We start from the raw sequence: 22,210 nt of genomic DNA, 5'->3' as shown, positions 1-22,210 counted from the left end.
AACCTTAGTATTTATATTTTTTAGATGTTTATGTGCACACACATACACATATGTATTGTTTAATTAAAATGCAGTCACTCAGTGATAGCAACACGTTTCCACTTATTTTCTTTGAGCTTTTAAATTGTCTCATTTTGCCTATTTAGAAAAGTCCTGATTACAAATAGTATTAATATGATTATTTATTTGCTTTATCCTGTAATATCAAATAACAATACATATTATGCAACAATTAGAATTGTTAAATTACTGAAATCTCTTTGTACTTCATTTGGTGTTTAGAAGGCATCCCACACAGAATGTTGAGTGAAGTATTAGTTTTAAAGTCCTTTAAACAAACACTCTTTTTAAATATGTCTGTTTGAATTTGTATGTTACTGATGTGAATATAGTTGTGTTGAGTTGTTTGATTTTATTTTAAATTTTAAAAAACTTAGTAAAATTTTCTTGAGTCAGTAATTTATATGATACAAGGGTCGAGAGTATAGACAAAAGTATGAACAGAAACACTTGCTTTCAATCTTTCCTCTTCACATGTGTATGTATGTGTGTGTGTGTGTGTGTGTGTGTGTGTGTGTGTGTGTTGGTGTGTATGTGTGTGTACTGTGAAGGTCCACTTATATGCAGGTTTTTTTCAGTAAATACATTGGAATATTTTTTGGAAATTTGCAACAATTTGAAAATGCATTTTCTTCTCTCCAGCTTACTTTATTGTAAGAATACAGTATATAATACATATAGCATGCAAAATACATGTTAATCAACTGTTTATGTTATTGGTAAAGCTTCCAATCAACAGTAGATTACTCATAGTTAAGTTTTGGGGGAGTCAAGTTACCCACAGATTTTCAACTGTGTGGAAGGTTGGTGCCCCTAATCATGTGTTGTTCAAAGCTCAACTTTATACACATGTATTTTATGTGTATATGTGTGTGTGTATTTGACTGATAGGCTTATTTTAAAATATATGTGTATCATAGTCATTTTGTAAAATGAATATAAATTACCCTGTGTTAAGGCATACATTTTCTCAAGTAGTTTGTGATACTTCAATTACTTGCTCAATTAAATTTGTGATTAACATAGATGTGACTATAGAAACATAAATTCACCTCCAGAGTCAGGGGAAAGGAGGGGCCCTGTAGGGTCAGTTTGGGGCCCAGCGACGTCTTCACCATGTTGAGCCTTCTGATCAGTGAACGTGACCCAGCCCTTCATTTACTTAGGCCATCTTTAATTTTTCTCAGGTTCTCTCAGCAGAGTTGTTTAGTTTCCTCTGCAGAGTTCTTACACAACTTTCTGTTGGATCCATTCATAGGCCTTTGGTATTTTTGATGTGAATATAGATGGCATAATTTTTAAAATTGTATTTGCTCATCTCTGGTGCTGCTTGGATGTGGAACTATAACTGGTTTTGTCTGTTACCCTGATACCCAGCAACCTTGCTGAATTTACCTGTTATTTCTCACTTATTATTTCTAGCAGTTTAGTTGATACTTTGACCCAGGTATGTGTCATCTATAAACAATAACAGTTTTCTCTCATCCTGTCTGATCCTATACTTTTGATATTTCTTCCTTTCCTTATTGTTTTAGCTGGGAATTGTGGTTCAGGGTTGAATACAAGTGGCAGCAGCCCCCTTATTCCTAATTTCAGAGGGAAAACCTTCAAAATGTCACTGTTAGGTTTGTGCTGCTGTTTGTCAGATGAGTAAAGTTTCCTGTTTCCTTCTGTTCTTACTTTTCTGAGAGGTTTATTTTTAATCATGAATGTGTATTGCATTTTATTGAGTATTTTTTTCCCTCTGCAGAGATGACCATACGGTGTTTCTTTTTTATTGTTTATGTGGTGAATTATACTGATTAACTTTCAAATGTTAAACCCACCTTGCATTCCTGGAATAAGCCTGTCTTGTTTTGAATTATATATTCATTATTATATCTTTTTCATAAATCCCTGAATTTAGTTGACTAATCTTTCTCTTAGAATTTTTGCATCTATGTTCATGAGGGATATCAGTAAATTATGTTCTTATAATTTGTTTGATTTTAGCTTCAGGATAATGCTGGCCTCATAAAATGAGTTGGTAAGTTTTCTTCTCTGTTCTTTTCTGAAAGAGTTTGTGAGTATTGTTTCTGCCTTAAAACCTGGGAAGCATTAAGAGGTTTCTGCTTGTTAATTTTGACCCCTACGTTACACCATCCACAAAACCAGCTCCAGATGGATGGCAGACTGAACTGTGAAACGCGAAGCAACAAGCTGTGTAAAGATGATTTAGGAGAATTTTTCCATGATCTCAGGAGGAGAATGAGGGGCCCACCCAGGTGCTGGTGGTGGTCTGAACCTCTGTCTGGGTAAGAGCAACAGCGTGCACCCAGTGTGTAAACACTCATTGAATTCCACGCTGAAGGTGCTTCTCTGAATGTATGTCGCATTTGCTCTGTTACTCTCTTATTTTACCCATGTTATCAAATGTGATATTTTTATTAGGAAATGAGAAATGATTAATTTTTTGCAAACTTGTTAAGGCTTGCTTAAAATGAACAAAGCTCATTGGTAAAAAGTGTTTTCCATATACTTTTTAATGTATACTTTTTAAATTTTGCATCCAAGAATTCATTTCTAACATATATCAAAGGAATATTGTGTTCACATGCATTGCACTAATCTGAGATGGTGAATCTCAAGAAGGAATCCATGTTGTCATAGTTTGTAAGGTTTATTTGAAAGTTATATAAGCATTCTGCAATATTAGGTCTTCCTGCTTGGTTGGGACATTTCTTCAGAACATACACCCCTCCATTACTTTTAGTGAATATGGTATTACTCTCCTTGTCTACAAAATGAGAAAACATTGGAAAACTAGTCATTTATTACATGGCTTCTTTGGACACATTTGCATTCTATTGCAGATATTTCCACAACATCATTTCTGGCATAGGAATCATGCTTCGTGGAAGACAATTATCTAGAAGTGAGCCACTTTGAAAATTTTCTCATGAGATGGCTCATGTAATATATGTCTTTTTGTAGAGTCGTGAAAACAGTGGCTGTGAAAATACTGAAAAATGAGGCCAATGACCCTGCTCTTAAAGACGAGTTGTTAGCGGAAGCAAATGTCATGCAGCAACTCGACAACCCGTACATCGTGCGCATGATCGGGATATGTGAGGCCGAATCCTGGATGCTGGTGATGGAGATGGCGGAACTTGGCCCACTCAATAAATACTTACAGCAGAACAGGTATCTTCAGGTATCCCAGAAGCTCGCGCTAGGAGGGGCAGGGCCCACCTACCTGGTGCACAGTGAACCTCACATCTGTGGAATCTTCTTTCCTCTGGTGCCTTCCCAGGGTTGTCCACACAGGAGGGGAACTGTAGTCTTTGAATCAAGTGCTCTTTTAGCTCTTGTTGTACAAAGGGAAACTCTAATCCAACAATTTTGTCTTCTTTCTCCTCTGCTCACATTGTAATAGCCTTGTGATAGATTCAGAATATATTGGCAAGCAACTCCCCTCACTAGTCAGAAAATGCTTCTTTAAAAGAAATATTTAAATAAGCATTTTATAAGGGATAACAGTGATGTCTTACATGTCTAACTGACCTGTACATTCCTATGAGTAAGTATTTTGAAAATACCTATTCCTGTTAGTTGATTACAACCATCAGTGGGGTAATCATTCTGTGCTCATCTACAGCCGTTATTAAACTAGAGGAACTCATGTGGAATGTCACAACCATAGCCACGATTACTTCATCCCATTTGTTACATTGTGTTTGTACTTTGCTTTAAATTATGTCTTCACTCTCTGTAGACAGGAGGTATTGTCACCCCCTCTGCACAGGCAAGAAACTGAGGTTCAGAGTTGGTTTGGTGATCTGTCCAACATTGGAACAGGAATCCAGCTTAAGTTCAGTCTCTGTGAGCCAGGTCTGAGCACCCCATTATAATGCACGCCTTGAAAATCGTACCAGCTGAACATCAGGAGAATTGTTTTCCATTTTGAACAGCAATACGTTAGCAAGTTCATCTGTCACCAGTCGCGACTCTTGCTTAGGAGGAGGGAGAGAGAGGATTCATCTTCTGTCTGTGTGGGAAGCACAGTGGCTCTGAAACAGACCGTCACTAATGACGCATTTTGATTTCCAGGCATGTCAAGGATAAGAACATTATAGAGCTGGTTCATCAGGTTTCTATGGGAATGAAATACTTGGAGGAATGCAATTTTGTGCACAGAGATCTGGCTGCAAGAAATGTATTGCTGGTTACTCAGCATTATGCCAAGATCAGTGATTTTGGACTTTCCAAAGCTCTTCGTGCTGACGAGAACTACTACAAGGTAGGAACAGCAGGTGGAAAATGGGTGCTTTCTATTTTATGATGGCAGGGTTTCAGGAAGCAATTTTCCCATTTAAAAATAATTATATAAGAAAGGTTCTTACAAGCTTTGATTCTGCTCTTTAAAATAATGAAACTGCTGTAATATGACATAGCTTGAGACTTCCTCATAAAAGCATCTTCCAAACTGTTTCTTGGAACAATAGAGAATCAAGGTATTACCCAGTTATTCATTTCAAAGAAAGAGGAATAGAATTCCTTCATTAAATTACTTTGGAAAATAGGGGTTGAGCAAGTTGCCTCTTACAGGATTTCTCAGAACCCTTCTCTAAACCCTGAAATGAACTAATAGCAACTAAAAGAGGAGGGAAAAGTAAGAATGCCCCATGCCCTTCCTAGCACCCAGCAGAGTCTATGTTGGTTGACTGGAAAATGTAATGGGAAGGAGACAGAATGGAAGTGAGTGCCAAGACAGATTTCCAGCTCCCCAGGTCCTGGGAATGTCTGGCCTTCTCAGAAATAGATGACATATCCTGAGTATCAAACTAGCAAATGGCAGGATGGGGCTGTGGGGTTTCCTTGAGTCCCACACCTTGGGGTCATGCCAAAGTGACCATACCCACCCACTCACCTTTTCTCTGAGAGTCCAGGCATGACTATGGCAGGTGGGGGCGGGGACAGTGGACGTTGGTCCACTCAGGGACAGCAGGAAGGACAAGCACCAGGAGATGAGCTCCTGTTACTGCTCCTTCTCATTTCATTCTTCAAGGAGAAGCTGGCCCCCAACCAAAGTCCCTTCCATGATGAGCCATCATTAGGAAAGCACCGGATGAGCCCTTTTCAGCAAATGCTGGGAAATGGGGCAAAGGAAGCAATAGCCTAAAATGACAATCTCAGGGACATGCCAGAAAAAAGTAGGCTTCAATGCTGGAGGCACTTTGGAACATGTACTTGATCATGATAATTGAAGAGAGAAGAAAATATAGACTGGCTACAAAAAAGACTAAAAAGGAGATGGAAAAGTTGAAATACCAAATCATCCCAAAATTTAGTGCACTAAAACACCACCAAGCATCTGTTCACTCACAGTCCTGCAGCGTGGGCCAGGCCAGGAGGGGATGGTGCATCTCTGCTCCACAGTGTCTTGTCAGTCTGGCAGGAGGATTTGTTTCCACCCTGCTCACTATCACAGCTAGTGACTGACTTGACATGGGCTCTTGTCTGGGACCTCCGCTGGGCTTTCCTCACAGCATGGTGGCTGAGTCCTAAGAACAAGGTACTCAAGAGCTGGGAAGTAGAGGCTCTGATGCTCCTAAGGCTGGGGTCTGGGAACTGGCTCAGAGTCACAGCCACCTCATTTTTTTAAAAATTTTATTTTGGTATCATTAATCTACAATTACATGAAGGACATTATGTTTACTAGGCTCCCCCCTTCACCAAGTCCCCCCCACATCTCCGTTCACAGTCACTGTCCATCAACATGGTAAGATGCTGTAAAATCACTACTTGTATTCTCTGTGTTGCACAGCCCTCCCCGTGCCCCCCCCACACTATACATGCTAATCATAATGCCCCCTTTCTTTTTTTCCCACCCTTATTCCTCCCTTCCCATCCATCCTCCCCAGTCCCTTTCCCTTTGGTAACTATTAGTCCATTCTTGGGTTCTGTGATTCTGCTGCTGTTTTGTTCCTTCAGTTTTCCTTTGTTCTTATACTCCACAGATGAGTGAAATCATTTGGTACTTGTCTTTTTCCGCCTGGCTTATTTCACTGAGCATAATACCCTCTAGCTCCATCCATGTTGTTGCAAATGTTAGGATTTGTTTTTTTCTTATGCACAGCCACCTCATTTTATTGGTCACCAAGATTCAAAGAAGAATGGAGGATAGTTCCCCCTCTTGGGAGGTGAATGGACAGGAGGGCCGCATTTTAAAACTGCCGTGTTTAGCAAAATACTGCTGAAGAGTAAATCAGCAAATCTCTGAAAAATCTGTGGAGAGGAAAAAAATATAAGACACTATAGAAATAAAAGCCAAAGAAGTGAAAGACCTATACACTGAAAACTATAAGACATCAGTGAAAGAAATTAGAGAACGCAAAAGAGTGGAAAGATATACTATGCTCCTGGATCAGAAGAGTTATTGTTGAAATGCCTGTACTATCCAAAGCCATCTGTCAATTTAATGCATGTCTCCATCAGGGTCCCAGTGGCATTTTTCACAGAAACAGAAAAAAATGATGTTAAAATTCTTATGGAACCACAAAAGACCCTGAATAGCCAAAGCAATCTTGAAAAAATGCAAAACTGGAGGCAGCATGCTTCCTAATTTCAAACTATACTACAGAGCTATAGTAATCAAAATAGAAATAAATTCTGGACCAATGAAACAGAATCAAGAGCCCAGAAATAAATCCATGCATATGTGGCAAACTGATATTTGACAAGGTAGCCAACAATACTCAATCAGCAAAGGATGGTCTCTTCAATAAGTGATGTTGGAAAAACTGGATAGTCACATGCAAAATAATGAAAGTGGACCCATGTATTATACCATTTACGAAAATTAATTCAGATGGATTAAGGGCTTAAATTCAGATGGATTAAGACCTGAAAACCATGAAACTCCTAAAGAGAACATGGAGAAAGCCCCTCAACACTGATCTTGGCAATAACTTTGGATATGACACCAAAAGCACAGAAATCAACAAGGGAGGTCACATCAAATGAAACAGTTCCTGTATGCCAAAATAAACAACAGAATGAAATGTCTACCTACAGAATGGGAAAAAATATTGCAAACCAGCTGTATGATATGGGATAAATATCCAAAAAATATAAGGAAATCACACAATAGCAAAAACAGACCAGATTTTTAAATGGGCAAGGGCCTGAATAGACATTTTTCTATGTTTTTCTATATTTCTGTGGCCAAAGAAGACATACAAATGGCCAACAGATACATGTAAAGCTACTGTTACTAATCATCAAGGAAATGGAGATCAGAACCACAGTGCGCTATCACTGCACACCTGTTAGAGTGGCCATTATCAAGAAAACAAGAGTTAACAAATCTTCAGGGTGTAGAGAAAACAGAATGCTTGTGCACTCTTGGTGGGAATGTAAATTGGTGCAGGCACTGGAAAACTGAATGGTGGTTCCTCAAAAACTAAGAATAGAACTGCCGTGTGATCCAGCAATCCCGCTTCTACATATGTATCTGAAGGATACGAATCCCTATCTGAGAGAGACAGCTGCAACCCCATGTCCCTTGCAGCATTATTCCCAATAGCCAAGACATGGAAACACCCTAAGTATCCATTGACAGATGAGCAGATAAAAAAAAGATGTGTATATACATATAAGTGCACATATCTGTGCATTGGCTTAAAACTGTAGACAAATACATGGAATATATTCAGCCATAAAAAGAGGAGGAAATCCTGCCGTTTTTTTGTGTTTTTTTCTTTTTTGTGACAGCATGGGTGGACCTAGAAGGTATTATTCTAAGTGAAATAAGTCAGACAGAGAAAGACAAATACCGTATGATCTGTATGTAGAATCCAAAAACACCATACTCACAGAAACAGTAGATTTTGGTTACTAAGGGCTGGGAGATGTGGGAAATGAGAAGATGCTGATCAAAAGGCGCAAAATTCTAGTAATAAGAAGAATAAACTTGGGATCTAGTGCATAGCATGGTGACTGTTATTAGCAGGACTGTATCATATGTTTGGAAGTGGCTGAGAGAGTAGACCTTAAATGCTGTCACTGCAACAACAAAAAATGGTAGTTTTGTCAGGTGAAGGGTGTGTCACCTGACCTTACTGTGGTAAACAGTTCACAATATATTTGGGGCTCAATCATCATATGGTAGAAAAAAAATAAAAGCCATGTTAGAAGCAGCAAAAACGGACTGAACACTGCTGAAAAGGTGGGGACCTGGAGGATTTCTTTAAGAAAACGAGGCGAAATGGAAAAAATAATGAGTTAAACAAGATTAAGGGGAAATGATAGCGATGGAAGCAGGTTAGTTTAGCACTCAAAAGGCCGTGCATGGCTGCATGGATTTATGCAGCACCAAGACAGTGAAAGCAAGTGCTCTTGACCCAGCTACTCCTTACAAGAACCCTACACACTGGGCAGATGCGCACTGTTGTAATACTCACTCTGGCATGATGTGTAATAGCAAAAATCAGGAGACTAATGTCCTCTCAGTAGGAGGCTGGTTAAATCAGTCATAGTAGATTTGTACAAAGCATGCAGTTAACTCTTCTGAACATGACTTTATCTGCATGTGCTGGCATAGAAATATATCTACAACACATGGTTAAGTAGAAAAATGTTAAAAGTGAAGTACAAAAAGTATATACCCCTAGCTTTACTACTCCCCAAAAATATATATCACCTATTGGTACTTGTATATAGACTTCTTGGGCAGGATTTAAGAAAAACACTTGGTGGTGTCTGTGATGAGGATTGAGAGTGGGTAGTGGAGAGAGACTAACTTTTCAGGATTTGTGGAAGGTTTATCTTTTACCTGTTCAAAATTCAGAATAAACTTGAAATAACACGGGACAGTATGTCCACATCTTTGAAATCAAAATCTGGGAATAAGGCATTACGTACTGGAGACAGAAGCATGGTCAGTGTGTCATTTAGAGCAGTGCCACGCCTCCTGCATCTTAGGTTGGTGTCCCCAAGTTGCCCCTCCTGACCCACTGTGGGGCACTCACCCCCTCCCTCCACCCCTGGATCGCCAGGAGGCAGCAGGCCTCCCCCACACCACACTGAACCCCATGTCCCAAAGGAAAGGGGGTTGGCAGGCAGGATTTTGGTCTCTCTACTACCACTTGCTTCTTAAATTAGAAAGTTTAAACTATTTTAAAAATGATATTAGCAAACAGTCTGTGCCAAAATAATTCATTTCAGCTTAAAACTGTAGACAAATATCCAGGAATAATTAAATACACTGTGAACAGCCCAGTATGTCTTGGTGCATAACCGGGAAGTAACGTCCAGGCCTGGCTCTCGCATTGCCTGATGACCTCCACGAGGCTGTGAGGGCCAAAGGGAGAGGCAGGAGGAGACAGAAAGCTAGAGGACATTCTGCCTGGATCTTAAAGATATGTATTTAAGTCTTAAAAATGTAAGGTTTTAACATCTAATCATATTTCTTAAGATTCATACCAAACACATACATGCGCACACACAAAGGGCATTTTGTGAGTCATGCTTCTATTCCCCTTTTTTAAGAGTGGTAAAATACACGTAACATGAATTTTACCATCTTAACCATTTTTAAGTGCCCAGTTCAGCAATGCTAAGTACATCACTGTGTTTACAACCAAGCTACAGTATTCCTCCCATCTTCCCAAACAGAACTTTGTGCCCATCAGAAAACTCCGCTCATTCCTGCCTCTATCCTGGGAGCCCATCTTTCTACTCTCCAATTGTGAATGGGTTGACTGCAGGGACCTCAGATGTGTGCACTCACCATGATTTGTCCTTTGGGGGCTTGCCTGGCTCCTCTCCGTCAGCGCAGTGTCCTCAGGGTTCACCCCTTTTGTGGCAGAGGCCAGGACTCCCATCCTCTTTGAGGCTGAACCATATCCCATTGTGAGGATAGAGACTCCACATGGTTATCCGTTCACCCACAGACACTGGGATCATTTCTGCCTTGAGCTGTAGGGAATAGTGCTGCTGTGAATGTGGGTATCTGCAACACTTTTTCAGTAAAAAAAAAGCCATCTTCTTTGTACTTGTAATATTTTTAAATTATTGCTGAATAAGAGTACTCTTTTTTTATAGTGGTGACCTTTTTTAATTGAAATATATTTGATGTAAAATATTATACTGGTTTCAGGTGTACAACTTAGTGATTCAACAAATATATATCCAAGTGCTCACCATGATAAATGTAGTCACCATCTGTCAACATGTAAAGATATGACATTATTAACTGTGTTCCCTATGCTGTGCTTTCCTCTCCATGACTAATTTTATAATTGGAAGTTTGTACCTCTTTATCCTCTTCATCTATTTTACCCGTCCCCCCACCATCCTCCCCTAAGGCAACCACCAGTCTGTTCTCTGTATTTATGAATCTATTTCTGTTTTGTTTGTTCTCCCATTTTGTTTTTAGATTCCACATGTAAGTGAAATCATATGGTATTTGTCTTTCTCCACCTGGCTTATTTCTCTGAGCATAATGCCTGCTAGGTCTATCCATGTTGTTGCAAATGGCAGGATTTCTTTCTTCTTATGGCTGAATAATATTCCATTGTGTATAAATACCATATCTTCTCTATCCATCAGCTGCTGATGGACACCTCAGTTCTTTCCATATCTGGGCTACTGTGGGGCAATAGACACATGGGTCTGTACTTCTTTCCAAATTAGTGATTCCGTTTTCTTCAGGTAGATTCCCAGAGGTGGAGTTACTGAGCCGTACGGTACTTCTGTTTTCAGTCCCAGTGTGCCCACATGTGGATTTCAGTGGACCGTCTCCCTTTGCCTTGCTTCCAGGCGCAGACCCACGGGAAGTGGCCGGTGAAGTGGTACGCTCCAGAGTGCATCAACTACTACAAGTTCTCCAGCAAGAGTGACGTCTGGAGCTTCGGAGTGCTGATGTGGGAAGCGTTTTCTTACGGACAAAAGCCGTATCGAGTGAGCCAGTGTGCTTCCAGTTCCTAATTATGTGACCATCAGAACAAATAAGCACCAGCTTATTGTTACAGGACCCTGGAAATCATAAAATCTGGGTTCCCCTTCTGAGTCTTTCACTGCCTTATGACAGTGGGCAGTTAATATGGCCTCAGTGTATTCTAGACTGAAAAAGAAATATCTGATCTTAACTGAGTATCTGATGTTTTCTTATTGTATATTACACATATAAATATGCATAAAATATGCCCCAATCAACATTAATTAGAACTGAAATAGAAATAATGACTATTTGCAGTATCAAATTTGCAGCTTAGTTACATTTTGTTGAGTTTTTAAAAATCAAGATTTATATACCAAAAAGTACATAAATGCTAGGGTACAATGTGATCAACTTCCACAAACAGAACACACTGAGGAAACCAACCCCCCTGACAAAACAGAACAGAACCCCAGGAGAGCCTGGCTTTCCCGGCACACACCAGCCTCCCAGCAGGGGAAACCTCACCAGCCTTCTAGGCCATGGGTTAGGAGCTCCTGTTTTTGTACTTTTCAAATGGAAATCCTCCACATGTACTCTTGTTTCTTTAGGGGGGTGGGACTTGTTTGTTTTGCTTTGCTGAATGCTGTGTTGAAAAAGCTCAGGTGCATTTTGCATGTTTTAGGGAATGAAAGGAAGTGAAGTGTCTGCCATGCTGGAGAAAGGAGAGAGGATGGGGTGCCCCCAGGGCTGTCCGAGAGAGATGTACGAGCTGATGAAGCTCTGCTGGACGTATGAGTGAGTACCCAACACTTGTGACTTTTTGCCACATTCTGGAGGCAGAGGGAGTGGCTGGGCACTAAAAAGAAGCTGTCAGCATCAGTTGTGTCACAGAGCCAGGATGTGCGCCCTGCTAACTGAACAATGGGAAAAAGGTCTTGCTCCCTGGACCATGCACTTGTATTCTTCAGTCTAGAATTAGTTTACATAATTACTCTAATCCAGGGTATCAAGATTTAAATGTAGAGCATACCAGCCAGAGGTAGGTGTGGTCTAAAAGATGTTTGTAAGAGTCTCGTCTGGAGCTGTGTACCATTTCTGACAACAGAGGGTGGCGGAGGAGCTCAGCAGCAGAGTGACATGCTGTCCTAATTCCTGGTCACCTTTCATCCTAGAAATGCTAGGAGTAGATCTGAGGTGGGGAGGGCTGTCTGGTCCTTGAACTATGCCCAGACTAGTGCTGTTCGAACCCCTGACACGTGGGCCCTAGCCATTTCCAAAATTGCAGTTGGCAGTTAGCTGTGACAGGGTGGGGTGGGGGTGGGGCTCATAGGATAAAGAAGACAAATTACCCCCAAGACGATGCTACAGGCCTTGGCATTATTGCTGCCATACCTCTGCTGAGAGTCCACTGCCAGGTATCTCTGAAAGGCACCCGCTCTGAGACTTTGCAAGAATCCCATAAATGTGTGCAGCCATTAAGCTTCTCCTGGCAACACAGCTTCTAAGGACCCGTAAAGCCACTGGGAACAGGGCAGGCTTTTCCCGCTTTCAGTAGGCACCATGTTCCCCAGGGCCCGGGGACCGGCAGGCCCTGAGGACTGGCGGGGAGCTGGGAGCTCATGGTGCCTGCCCTCAGTGTGCCTTGCTCTGGGCCTGTGGTCTAAGTGACTTCTCCTACCTGAGGATGCTGGGTCAAGTGACGCCAGCAGCAGTGACTGGAGCATGGTGCCCACCCCTACCTCGCCAGGGCACGTAAGCCTGTGAGCATTTGCTACAAATTTTCTCCTGCCCTGCCATCAACTTCCTTTGAATGGTTTCGCTTCTGCAGGGAACAGGAACTTTAAATCATACTTCAACAAATGAAAATCTGGAATCCAAGTGAACTGTCAGGGAGATAGTTAATCAACGTTTTTGTCTTTAATGTTAGCGCTGAAGCTATTTCTGCAGGCTGTTCGTTGTGTTTACCAGTGAGGAGTGGAAGGGCAGGCAGGGGAGAGAGCTCTGGGCAGGGACAGGGTGCTGGCAGATGTGGCCTGCAGGCAGGGTGAACCAGGGGAAGGGGTGATGCAGCCAGGTCACAGCCCACTTGGCCTCACGGGGTGTGGTGAGCTGCCAGATGTGCTTAGCTCCTGGGCAGATCTGCTTGTTACTGAGAGAATCAGGAGCTACTCTGCCTGTCTGGGTCCCCTGGACACACATGGCCCCTTGTGCTGTTACTGCCAGGGTGGTCCACAGGGAAGACACGGAGGGAAATCAGTTCCTCTGGCTCTTCTCTGGAGCTGGGAGCTGAGTACATACCCTCTCTAAGCACTTTCCCACCTGGAGCTTTCGGGTACAGTCCAAGTACACTTACAGGCCAAGGTGCCTTAGCCCAGCTGACGTCACCCCCAGCTGCAGGAGGGCTTTCTGTGAGCCCCACGTCCATAGCTAGGAACCAGCCACAGGATTTCACTATCAGTTGAACAGAAATAGTGGTGACAGCGCACACCTAAAATTAGAACTAGCAGCTCTTTACCACACCTGGATTGTTTTGTTATTTGATATCATTAATGTACAATTACATGAGCAACATTATGGTTACTAGACTCCCCCCATCATCAAATCCCCACCACATACCCCATTACAGTCACTGTCCATGAGTGTAGAAACATGATATAGAATCACTAGTCGTTTTCTCTGTGTTATACTGCCTACCCTGTATCCCCCCACTGCTACATTATGTGTGCTAATCGTAATGGCCCTTATTCCCCTTCTCCCTCCCTCCCTTCCCACACATGCTCCCTAGTCCCTTTCCCTTTGGTAACTGTTAGTCCATTCTTGGGTTCTGTGAGTCTGCTGCTGTTTTGTTCCCTCAGTTTTTTCTTTGTTCTTATACTCCACAGATGAGTGAAATCATTTGATACTTGTGTTTCTCCACCTGGCTTATTTCACTGAGCATAATACCCTCTTGCTTCATCCATATTGTTGCAAATGTTTTCTTCTTATGGCTGAATAATATTCCATTGTGTACATGAACCACATCTTTATCCATTCATCTACTGATGGACACTTAGGTTACTTCCATTTCTGAGCTATTGTAAATAGTGCTGCAATAAACATAGGGGTGCATATGTCTTTTTCAAACTGGGCTCCTGCATTCTTAGGGTAAATTCCTGGGAGTGGATTTCCTGGGTCAAATGGTGTTTCTATTTTGAGGTTTTGAGGAACCTCCATACTGCTTTCCACAATAGATGACTTAATTTACATTCCCACCAGCAGTGTAGGAGGGTTCCCCTTTCTCCACATCCTCGCCAACATTTGTCAACCCTTTATTGGATATGTCATTTATGAATATATTCTCCCATACTGTAGGATGCCTTTTTGTTCTGTTGATGGTGTCCTTTGCCTTACAGAAACTTTTTAGTTTGATGTAGTCCCATGAGTTCATTTTTGCTTTTGTTTCCCTTGCTCGAGGAGATGCATTCAGGAAGAAGTTGCTCATGCTTATATTCAGGAGATGTTTGCCTATGCTGTCTTCTAAGAGTTTTATGGTTTCTTGACTTACATTCAAGTCTTTAATCTATTTCTAGTTTACTTTTGTGTATGAGGTTAAACAATAATCCAGTTTCATTCTCTTGCATGTAGCTGTCCATTTTTGCCAACACCATCTGTTGAAGAGGCTGTTGTTTCCCCGTTGTATATCCATGGATCCTTTATTGTATATTAATTGACCATATATGGTTGGGTTTATATCAGGGCTATCTAGTCTGTCCCATTGGTCTATGGGTCTGTTCTTGTGCCAGTACCAAATTGTCTTGATTACTGTGGCTTTGTGGTAGAGCATAATGCTCCCCACTTTATTCTTCCTTCTCAGAATTGCTTTGGCTATTCGAGGTCTTTTGTGGTTCCATATGAATTTTAGAACAATTTTCTCTAGTTCATTGAAGAATGCTGTTGGTATTTTGATAGGAATTGCATTGAATCTATAGATTGCTTAGGCAAGATGGCAATTTTGACAATATTAATTCGTCCTATCCATGAGCATGGGATGTTTCCAATTATTGGTATTTTCTTTAATTTCTCTTAAGAGTGTCTTTTAGTTTTCAGGGTATAGGTCTTTCACTTCCTTGGTGAGGTTTATTCCTAGGTATTCTTTTTGATGCAACTGTGAATAGAATTGTTTTCCTGATTTCTCTCTCTGCTAGTTCATTGTTAGTGTATGAGAATGGCATGATTTCTGTGTATTAATTTTGTATCCTGCAACTTTGATGAATATAGATATTAAATCTAGGAGTTTTGGAGTGGATTCTTTAGGGCTTTTTTATGTACAATATCATGTCATCTGCAAACAGGGACAGTTTAACTTCTTCCTTGCCAATCTGGATGGCTTTTTTCTTCATGTTTTCTGATTGCCATGGCTAGGACCTCTAGTACTATGTTGAATAGAAGTAGGGAAAGTGGGCATCCTTCTCTTGTTCCCAATCTTAAAGGAAAAGCTTTCAGCTTCTCCCTGTTATGTATGATGTTGGCTGTGGGTTTGTCATATATGGCCCTTATTATGCTGAGGTACTTGCCCTCTATACCCATTTTGTTGAGAGTTTTTATCATGAATGGATGTTGAATTTTGTCAAATGCTTTTTCAGCATCTATGAAGATAATCTTGTGGTTTTTGTCCTTCTTTTTGTTGATATGGTGAATGATGTTTATGGATTTTTTAATGTTGTACCATCCTTGCATCCCTGGAATAAATCCTACTTGATCATGATGGATGATCTTTTTGATGTATTTTTGAATTCAGTTTGCTAATATTTTGTTGAGTATTTTTGCATCTATGTTCATCAGGGATATTGGTCTGTAATTTTCTTTTTTTGTGGTGTTGTTGCCTGATTTTGATACTAGAGTGATGCTGGTCTCATAGAATGAGTTTGAAAGTATTCCCTCTTCTTCTACTCTTTGGAAAACTTTGAGGAGGATGTGTATTAGGTCTTCACTAAATGTTTGATAAAATTCAGTGGTGAAGCCATCTGGTCCAGGGATTTTGTTCTTAGGTAGGTTTTTGATTACCAGTTCAATTTCATTGCTGGTAGTTGGTCTGTTCAGATTTTCTGTTTCTTCCTGGGTCAGCCTTGGAAGGTTGTATTTTTCTAGAAAGTTGTCCATTTCTTCTAGGTTATCCAGTTTGTTAGCATATAATTTTTCATAGTATTCTTTAATAATTCTTTGTATTTCTATGGTGTCCATAGTGATTTTTCCTTTCTCATTTCTGATTCTGTTTATGTATATAGACTCTCTTTTTTTCTTGCTAAGTATGGCTAGGGGTTTATCTATTTTGTTTATTTTCTTGAATAACCTGCTCTTGCTTTCACTGATTATTTGTATTGTTTTATTCTTCTTGATTTTATTTATTTTTGCTCTAATCTTTATTATGTCCCTTCTTCTACTGACTTTGGGCCTCATTTGTTCTTCTTTTTCTAGTTTCATTAATTGTAAATTTAGACTGCTTATATGGGATTGTTCTTCTTTCCTGAGGTAGGCCTGTATTGCAATATACTTTCCTCTTAGCACAGCCTTGACTGCGTCCCACAGATTTTGCAGTGTTGAATTATTGTTCTCATTTGTCTCCATATATTGCTTGATCTCTGTTTTAATTTGGTCATTGATCCATTGGTTATTTAAGAGTATGTTGTGAAGCCTCCATGTGTTTGTGGGATTTTTCATTTTCTTTGCATAATTTATTTCTAGTTTCATACCTTTGTGGTCTGAGAAACTGGTTGGTACAATTTCAATCTTTTTGAATTTACGGAGGCTCTTTTTGTGGTCTAGTATATGATCTATTCTTGAAAATGTCCCATGTGCACTTGAGAAGAATGTGTATTCTGCTGCTTTTGGGTGTAGAGTTCTGTAGATGTCTGTTAGGTCCATCTGTTCTAATGTATTATTCAGTGCCTCTGGCTCCTTACTCATTTTCTGTCTGGTGGATCTGTCCTTCAGAGTGAGTAGAGTGTTGAAGTCTCCTAGAATGAGTGCATTGCATTCTATATCCCCTTTTAATTCAGTTAGTATTTGTTTCACATATGTAGGTGCTCCTGTGTTGGGAGCATAGATATTTATAATAGTTAAATCTTCTTGTTGGATTGACCCCTTTATCATTATGTAATGTCCTTCTTTGTCTCTTGTGACTTTCTTTGTTTTGAAGTCTATTTTGTCTGATACAAGTACTGCAACTCCTGCTTTTTTCTATTAGTTGCATGAAATACCTTTTTCCATCCCTTCATTTTTAGTCTGTGTATGTCTTTGGGTTTAAAGTGAGTCTCTTGTAGGCAGCATATAGATGGGTCTTGTTTTTTAATCCATTCAGTGACTCTGTGTCTTTTCATTGGTGCATTCAGTCCATTTACATTTAGGGTGATTATTGATAGGTATGTACTTATTGCCATTGCAGAGTTTAGATTTGTGGTTACCAAAGGTTCAAGGGTAACTTCCTTACTATCTAAGGTCTAACTTAACTCACTTAATATGCTACTACAAACATAATCTAAGGGTTCTTTTCTTTTTCTCCTCCTTTTTCTTCCTCCTCCATTCTTTATTATATTAGGTATCATATTCTGTACTCTTTGTCTATCCCTTGATTGACTTTGGGGATAGTTAATTTAATTTTGCATTTGCTTAGTAATTAGCTGTTCTACTTTCTTTACTGTGGTTTTATTACCTCTGGTGACAGCTATTAAACCTTAGGAATACTTCCATCTATAGCAGTCCCTCCAAAATAGACTGTAGAGATGGTTTGTGGGACATAAACTCTCTCAGCTTTTGCTTATCTGGAAATTGTTTAATCCCTCCTTCAAATGTAAATGATAATCTTGCCGGATAAAATAATCTTGTTTCAAGGTCCTTCTGCTTCATTGCATTAAATACATCATGCCACTCCCTTCTGGCCTGTTAGCTTTCTGCTGAGATGTCTGATGTTAGCCTGATGGGCTTTCCTTTGTATGTGATCTTATTTCTCTCTCTGGCTGCTTTTAACAGTCTGTCCTTATCCTTGATCTTTGCCATTTTAATTACTATGTGTCTTGGTGTTGTCTTCCTTGGGTTCCTTGTGTTGGGAGATCTGTGGATCTCCATGGCCTGAGAGACTATCTCCTTCCCCAGATTGGGGAAGTTTTCAGCAATTACCTCCTCAAAGACACTTTCTATCCCTTTCTCTCTCTCTTCTTCTTCTGGTAGCCCTATAATGAGAATATTATTCCATTTGGATTGGTCACACAGTTCTCTCAATATTCTTTCATTCTTAGAGATCCTTTTTTCTCTCTGTGCTTCATCTTCTTTGTATTCCTCTTCTCTAGTTTCTATTTCATTTATCGTCTCCTCCACTGTATCCAACCTGCTTTTAATACCCTCCATCGTGCTCTTCAACGATTGGATCTCCGACTGGAATTCATTCCTGAGTTCTTGAATGTTTTTCCATACCTCCATTAGCATGTTAATGATTTTTATTTTGAACTCCCTTTCAGGAAGAGTCATGAGATCCATGTCATCTTTCTCAGGGGTTATATTAATTTCACTCTGTACCAGGTTCCTTTGGCGTTTCATGTTTGTATATGGCGCCCTCTAGTGTCTAGAAGCTCTACTCTCTGGAGCTGCTCAGCCCCTGAAGCAATGTCAGGGGTCACGGGGAGTGGGATTGATGCCTGTGGGGAGGAAAGAGCTGTTCCCCACTTCCCAGCTGCTGTGCCTGTCTCCACTGCCTGAACCAGTGGGCTGAGCACAAAGGTATAAGCTTTTGTCCCAGAGCAGCTGGATATGGATCCCTGCTTTCCACAAGCAGCTGGAATCTCAGTCTCTCCAGGAATTCTGCCTGTCTTAGCTTTCCAACCCCGTAATCACGAGACTATCATGAAAGCACCATGAAATGTAGGTTTGTGCTCCCAGAGCAGATCTCTGGAGTTAAGTATTCAGCAGTCCCAGGCCTCCACTCCCTCTCCCACTCCATTTCTCTTCCTCCCACTGGTGAGCTGGGTTGGGGGAAGGGCTTGGGTCCCGCTGGGCCACAGCTTTGGTATGTTACCCCATTCGGTGAGGTCTCCTCTTTTCTCCAGGTGTATGCGGTCTGGTGCAGTCCTCTTTCCTGTTGCTCTCTCAGGATTAGTTGTATTAATTATATTTTCATAATATATGCGGTTTTAGGAGGAAGCCTCTGTCTCACCTCTCATGCTGCCAACTTTAATCCCCTCTCCTGCACTTTGAGATTTATCACAGGCACACTCCACTGACTGCCAACCAGGGGTTGAGCACACACCTCTTGGAGGTTGCAGGCTGGGCTGGCTGTTGCTAGGCAAATGTGCAACAAATCAACCCACATAAACACATTATCACACCTGATAGCTACTGCAGAGCAAATCATGGGAGCTCTGAGTGAGGCTGCAGAAGTCCCTTAGGATCCATGTTGCCTCCTTTAGGGAGTGGCATCCCCAGAACTGCAGGATGATGGGCTTGGTGCAGGAAAGGAGGGGGCTGCCAGCACAAGGTCCAGAGTGGAAAGAACAACCCACGCCAGGGAGGCAGACACAGGTAGCAAGGGGCCCACAGGAAGCCACACCCGGCAGGACACTTGCCCACCCCCTTCTGCTGAGGCTCAGCATTGTCGTGGCTCCCTAGCGGCAGCCTCTCTGTGGTGTAAAGGAGGGAGTCCTAAGAAAGCCTTACAAGATGTTCTGAGGGCCAGTCTGTGAACCTAGGGGCAAAAGACCCCAGTTGGAACAAACTGTCTGCACCTTTAAGGTGGACATGGGCCACTGCGGGATCTTGCAGGGTGCAGGAGGGTTCTGTGGGTCTGTGGTCGACCTGGCACCATGTTCTGCACAGGCTCATGGTCCCCAAGCAGGGTGCTGGGGCATGCAGGCGCTCTGGAGGAGGCCACCTGGGGGTGCAGCCATCTGCAAGGCTGCCACCCAGCTGGGATGGGCTTTTCCCAAGGGCAGGGACAAAACAGTAACACACCTCTTCCCTCCCAGGGTGGAGAACAGGCCAGGATTCGTAGCGGTGGAACTGAAGCTGCGCAATTACTACTACGATGTGGTCAACTAAGTGCCCCACGCCTGTCTGTGGCCGCCTGTGAACAGAAGGGCAGCCGCAGGGAGACATGGCCCAGCGTGTCGATTTTGAGTCTCCACCTCCCTTGGCCTGGCAGAAGAACTGACCTAGGTGGAACATGCCCCTGGCTGTTGCTCCCTAGGCCTGTCCTGAAATCCAGCCTGTGCACAGCAAACCCGTGTCAGAAGAGCCTCAGGAAGAAAGATGCACACCCGGATCTGAGCACTGATAGAAATGCTGCCTGTGGTTTTCATGGTGGGGTCTTTCCAGGGTCTGTTTCCAGAGTCCCGATGTGCCTTCCAGCCCTCTGGCCCTGCACATCGTGTGAGGTGGTGGCCTCGCCCACCCAGGTGTTGGCAGTGGCCCAAAGGCTGTGAGCCTGAGCCCCTGCAGAGGAGGGGATGCTGGGCCTGGGCGGGTGGCGCTGCCTCCAGAACTTGACAGCACGGCCACAGGACTGAGCCCTACCCTGAGAGGCTTTCCTGACCACAAAACCATTTGAGGCTTCAAAAGCAGCCACGCTGGACCACTGCCGTTTCTCAGCATGTAGCCAGTGATGGGAAAAGTCTGGATTCTGCGTTTGCTCTGTGTGTCTGAGGCAGAAGACTCTGTCTGCGTGTGAGGAGCCTCTGGGGATGGGCCAGCTTGGCTGACGCTCCTCCTGGTGCTGCTCCCATGGACTCTCTGGGGTCTGCACGTGGGGACTAGTAAATAAAGTTTGTGGAGATCATGTGGGGGAGAGGATGTCTGTCATCTCAGGTCCCGTCAGGCACGGCTGCACATAGTCCACTTAGGCAGCCCAACTTCCTCTACCCTAGAGAGAAGGTGTCACCAGGATGCCCTGACTTTTTCTGTGTCCCTAGTGGGGGACAAGCTGGTGGCCAAAGCCACCTACAAATGAGTTTCTAAAAAAAGTATTAATGCATAATAAAGCCACAGAGCCTGACCCTCTGCAGGTAGGCCTCGCTGAATGTGACTCGGGGTTGAAGATACAAGACTCGGGAATCCTTTCCTAGTCTCCTGGTCTAAGTTAGTCCTTGATAAGTGTTTGATTAGACAAGTCATCAGCCCACTGATAGCAGTTTTCCATGGCCCTGCAGGAGACAGCTATCCTTCCTAGGTCAGTTGGACACAAATTCACTGTCTAGTCTTCAGCTGCACCTGAGACATTTTAGGTGGACATCCAGCCTGTGGATGGGAGCGCTGTCTCTACTCCTGAGGGGGACACAGAGGCAAGTGAAAGTCGGCACCCTTGCTTAGCCAGAAGACACGGTTCACTGGTGCAACATGTGTGGAGATGATTTTAGAAGCCACCCAGGCTTTTGTGAGTCAGCTGCCTGGGGTTCAGTCATTTTGTTAGTGAGGGTCCCTGCATGCTGAGCAGCCATGCAAAACACTATACACAAGCAGAGCCCCTGACATTAAAAAGATGCATGATAGCGTCTCTTCCATATGTACACTTAGAATCATAAAGGGTGGGTTGGGTGGAGTGGTGGTGACATCTCAGCAAGAGCTCGTGCCCAGACGGCAGAGGTCTTCCTTCTCCGCCCCAGACTGTGTCCTCAGCAAAGCCACACCATCACAGGAGGCAGATGGCATGCACACAGTAGACACACAGAGCTCTTTCAGCTCCACAGTGCCCTCCCCTTCCCCCACCAGGAACTGGGGATGGAGAGCATCTGGAATGTGAGTGGAGCCGCTCCGCCTCCCACCTCCATGCCCTCCTGCTGGGGAGAGAGGTCTGGGTATACGTTCACACAGTGGTCCAGGGCACGAGTCCTGTCTATTGTCTAGCCCTATCCTGTGGACACCAGTGACTCTCCCCTGGGGCCACAGAGGAGGGTGTGGGGGGCCACTTAAGTGAAGAAAGATTGATAATGTGGTTGAGCTCCATTTGGGAAGTAAGGACTGCCTACCGGGCACGTGGCCTGGGTGACATTCCCACACGTGTGCTGTCCTTCTGCTGGTCCTAACCATGTCTGTCTAGGCCTGGGCTCACCCCCTGTGCCTTCATGCACCCTCCAGTCCTTGTTCACTGGGAACAAAAGGGCCTTGAGGATATACAGGCCACCCCAGCCTCACCAGTTGACTGCTGGTGTCACAAACACCTTGCACCCCAGTAGGACCCAGTGTTTCTATAGCAGAGCCCACATAATA

The 22,210-nt window shown here is 42.7% G+C and overlaps 1 protein-coding gene across 5 annotated transcripts in view; it reads left to right on the top strand.

Annotated features, from left to right (window-relative positions):
- Positions 1-20,783, top strand: part of SYK (spleen associated tyrosine kinase) — an 83,494-nt gene extending 62,711 nt beyond the window's left edge. For 3 of the 5 annotated variants that reach the window (XM_037004884.2, XM_037004886.2, XM_037004883.2), the window contains 6 exons: positions 2,118-2,354; positions 3,034-3,243; positions 4,150-4,339; positions 10,864-11,004; positions 11,667-11,779; positions 19,975-20,783. In XM_037004884.2, the coding sequence (XP_036860779.1) occupies positions 2,118-2,354; positions 3,034-3,243; positions 4,150-4,339; positions 10,864-11,004; positions 11,667-11,779; positions 19,975-20,047 (964 nt within the window). In that variant the 3' untranslated portion in view covers positions 20,048-20,783. The remainder of the gene's footprint in view (positions 1-2,117; positions 2,355-3,033; positions 3,244-4,149; positions 4,340-10,863; positions 11,005-11,666; positions 11,780-19,974) is intronic. The other 2 variants (XM_073228856.1, XM_037004887.2) reach the window with 1 other exon arrangement.
- Positions 20,784-22,210: the final 1,427 nt, after the last annotated feature.

This window comes from Manis javanica, chromosome 2 (assembly GCF_040802235.1).
Source record: "Manis javanica isolate MJ-LG chromosome 2, MJ_LKY, whole genome shotgun sequence".
Classification (NCBI taxonomy): Eukaryota; Metazoa; Chordata; class Mammalia; order Pholidota; family Manidae; genus Manis; species Manis javanica.
Note: the sequence above shows the minus strand (reverse complement) of the source record. Positions and strands in the feature narration are given on the sequence as shown.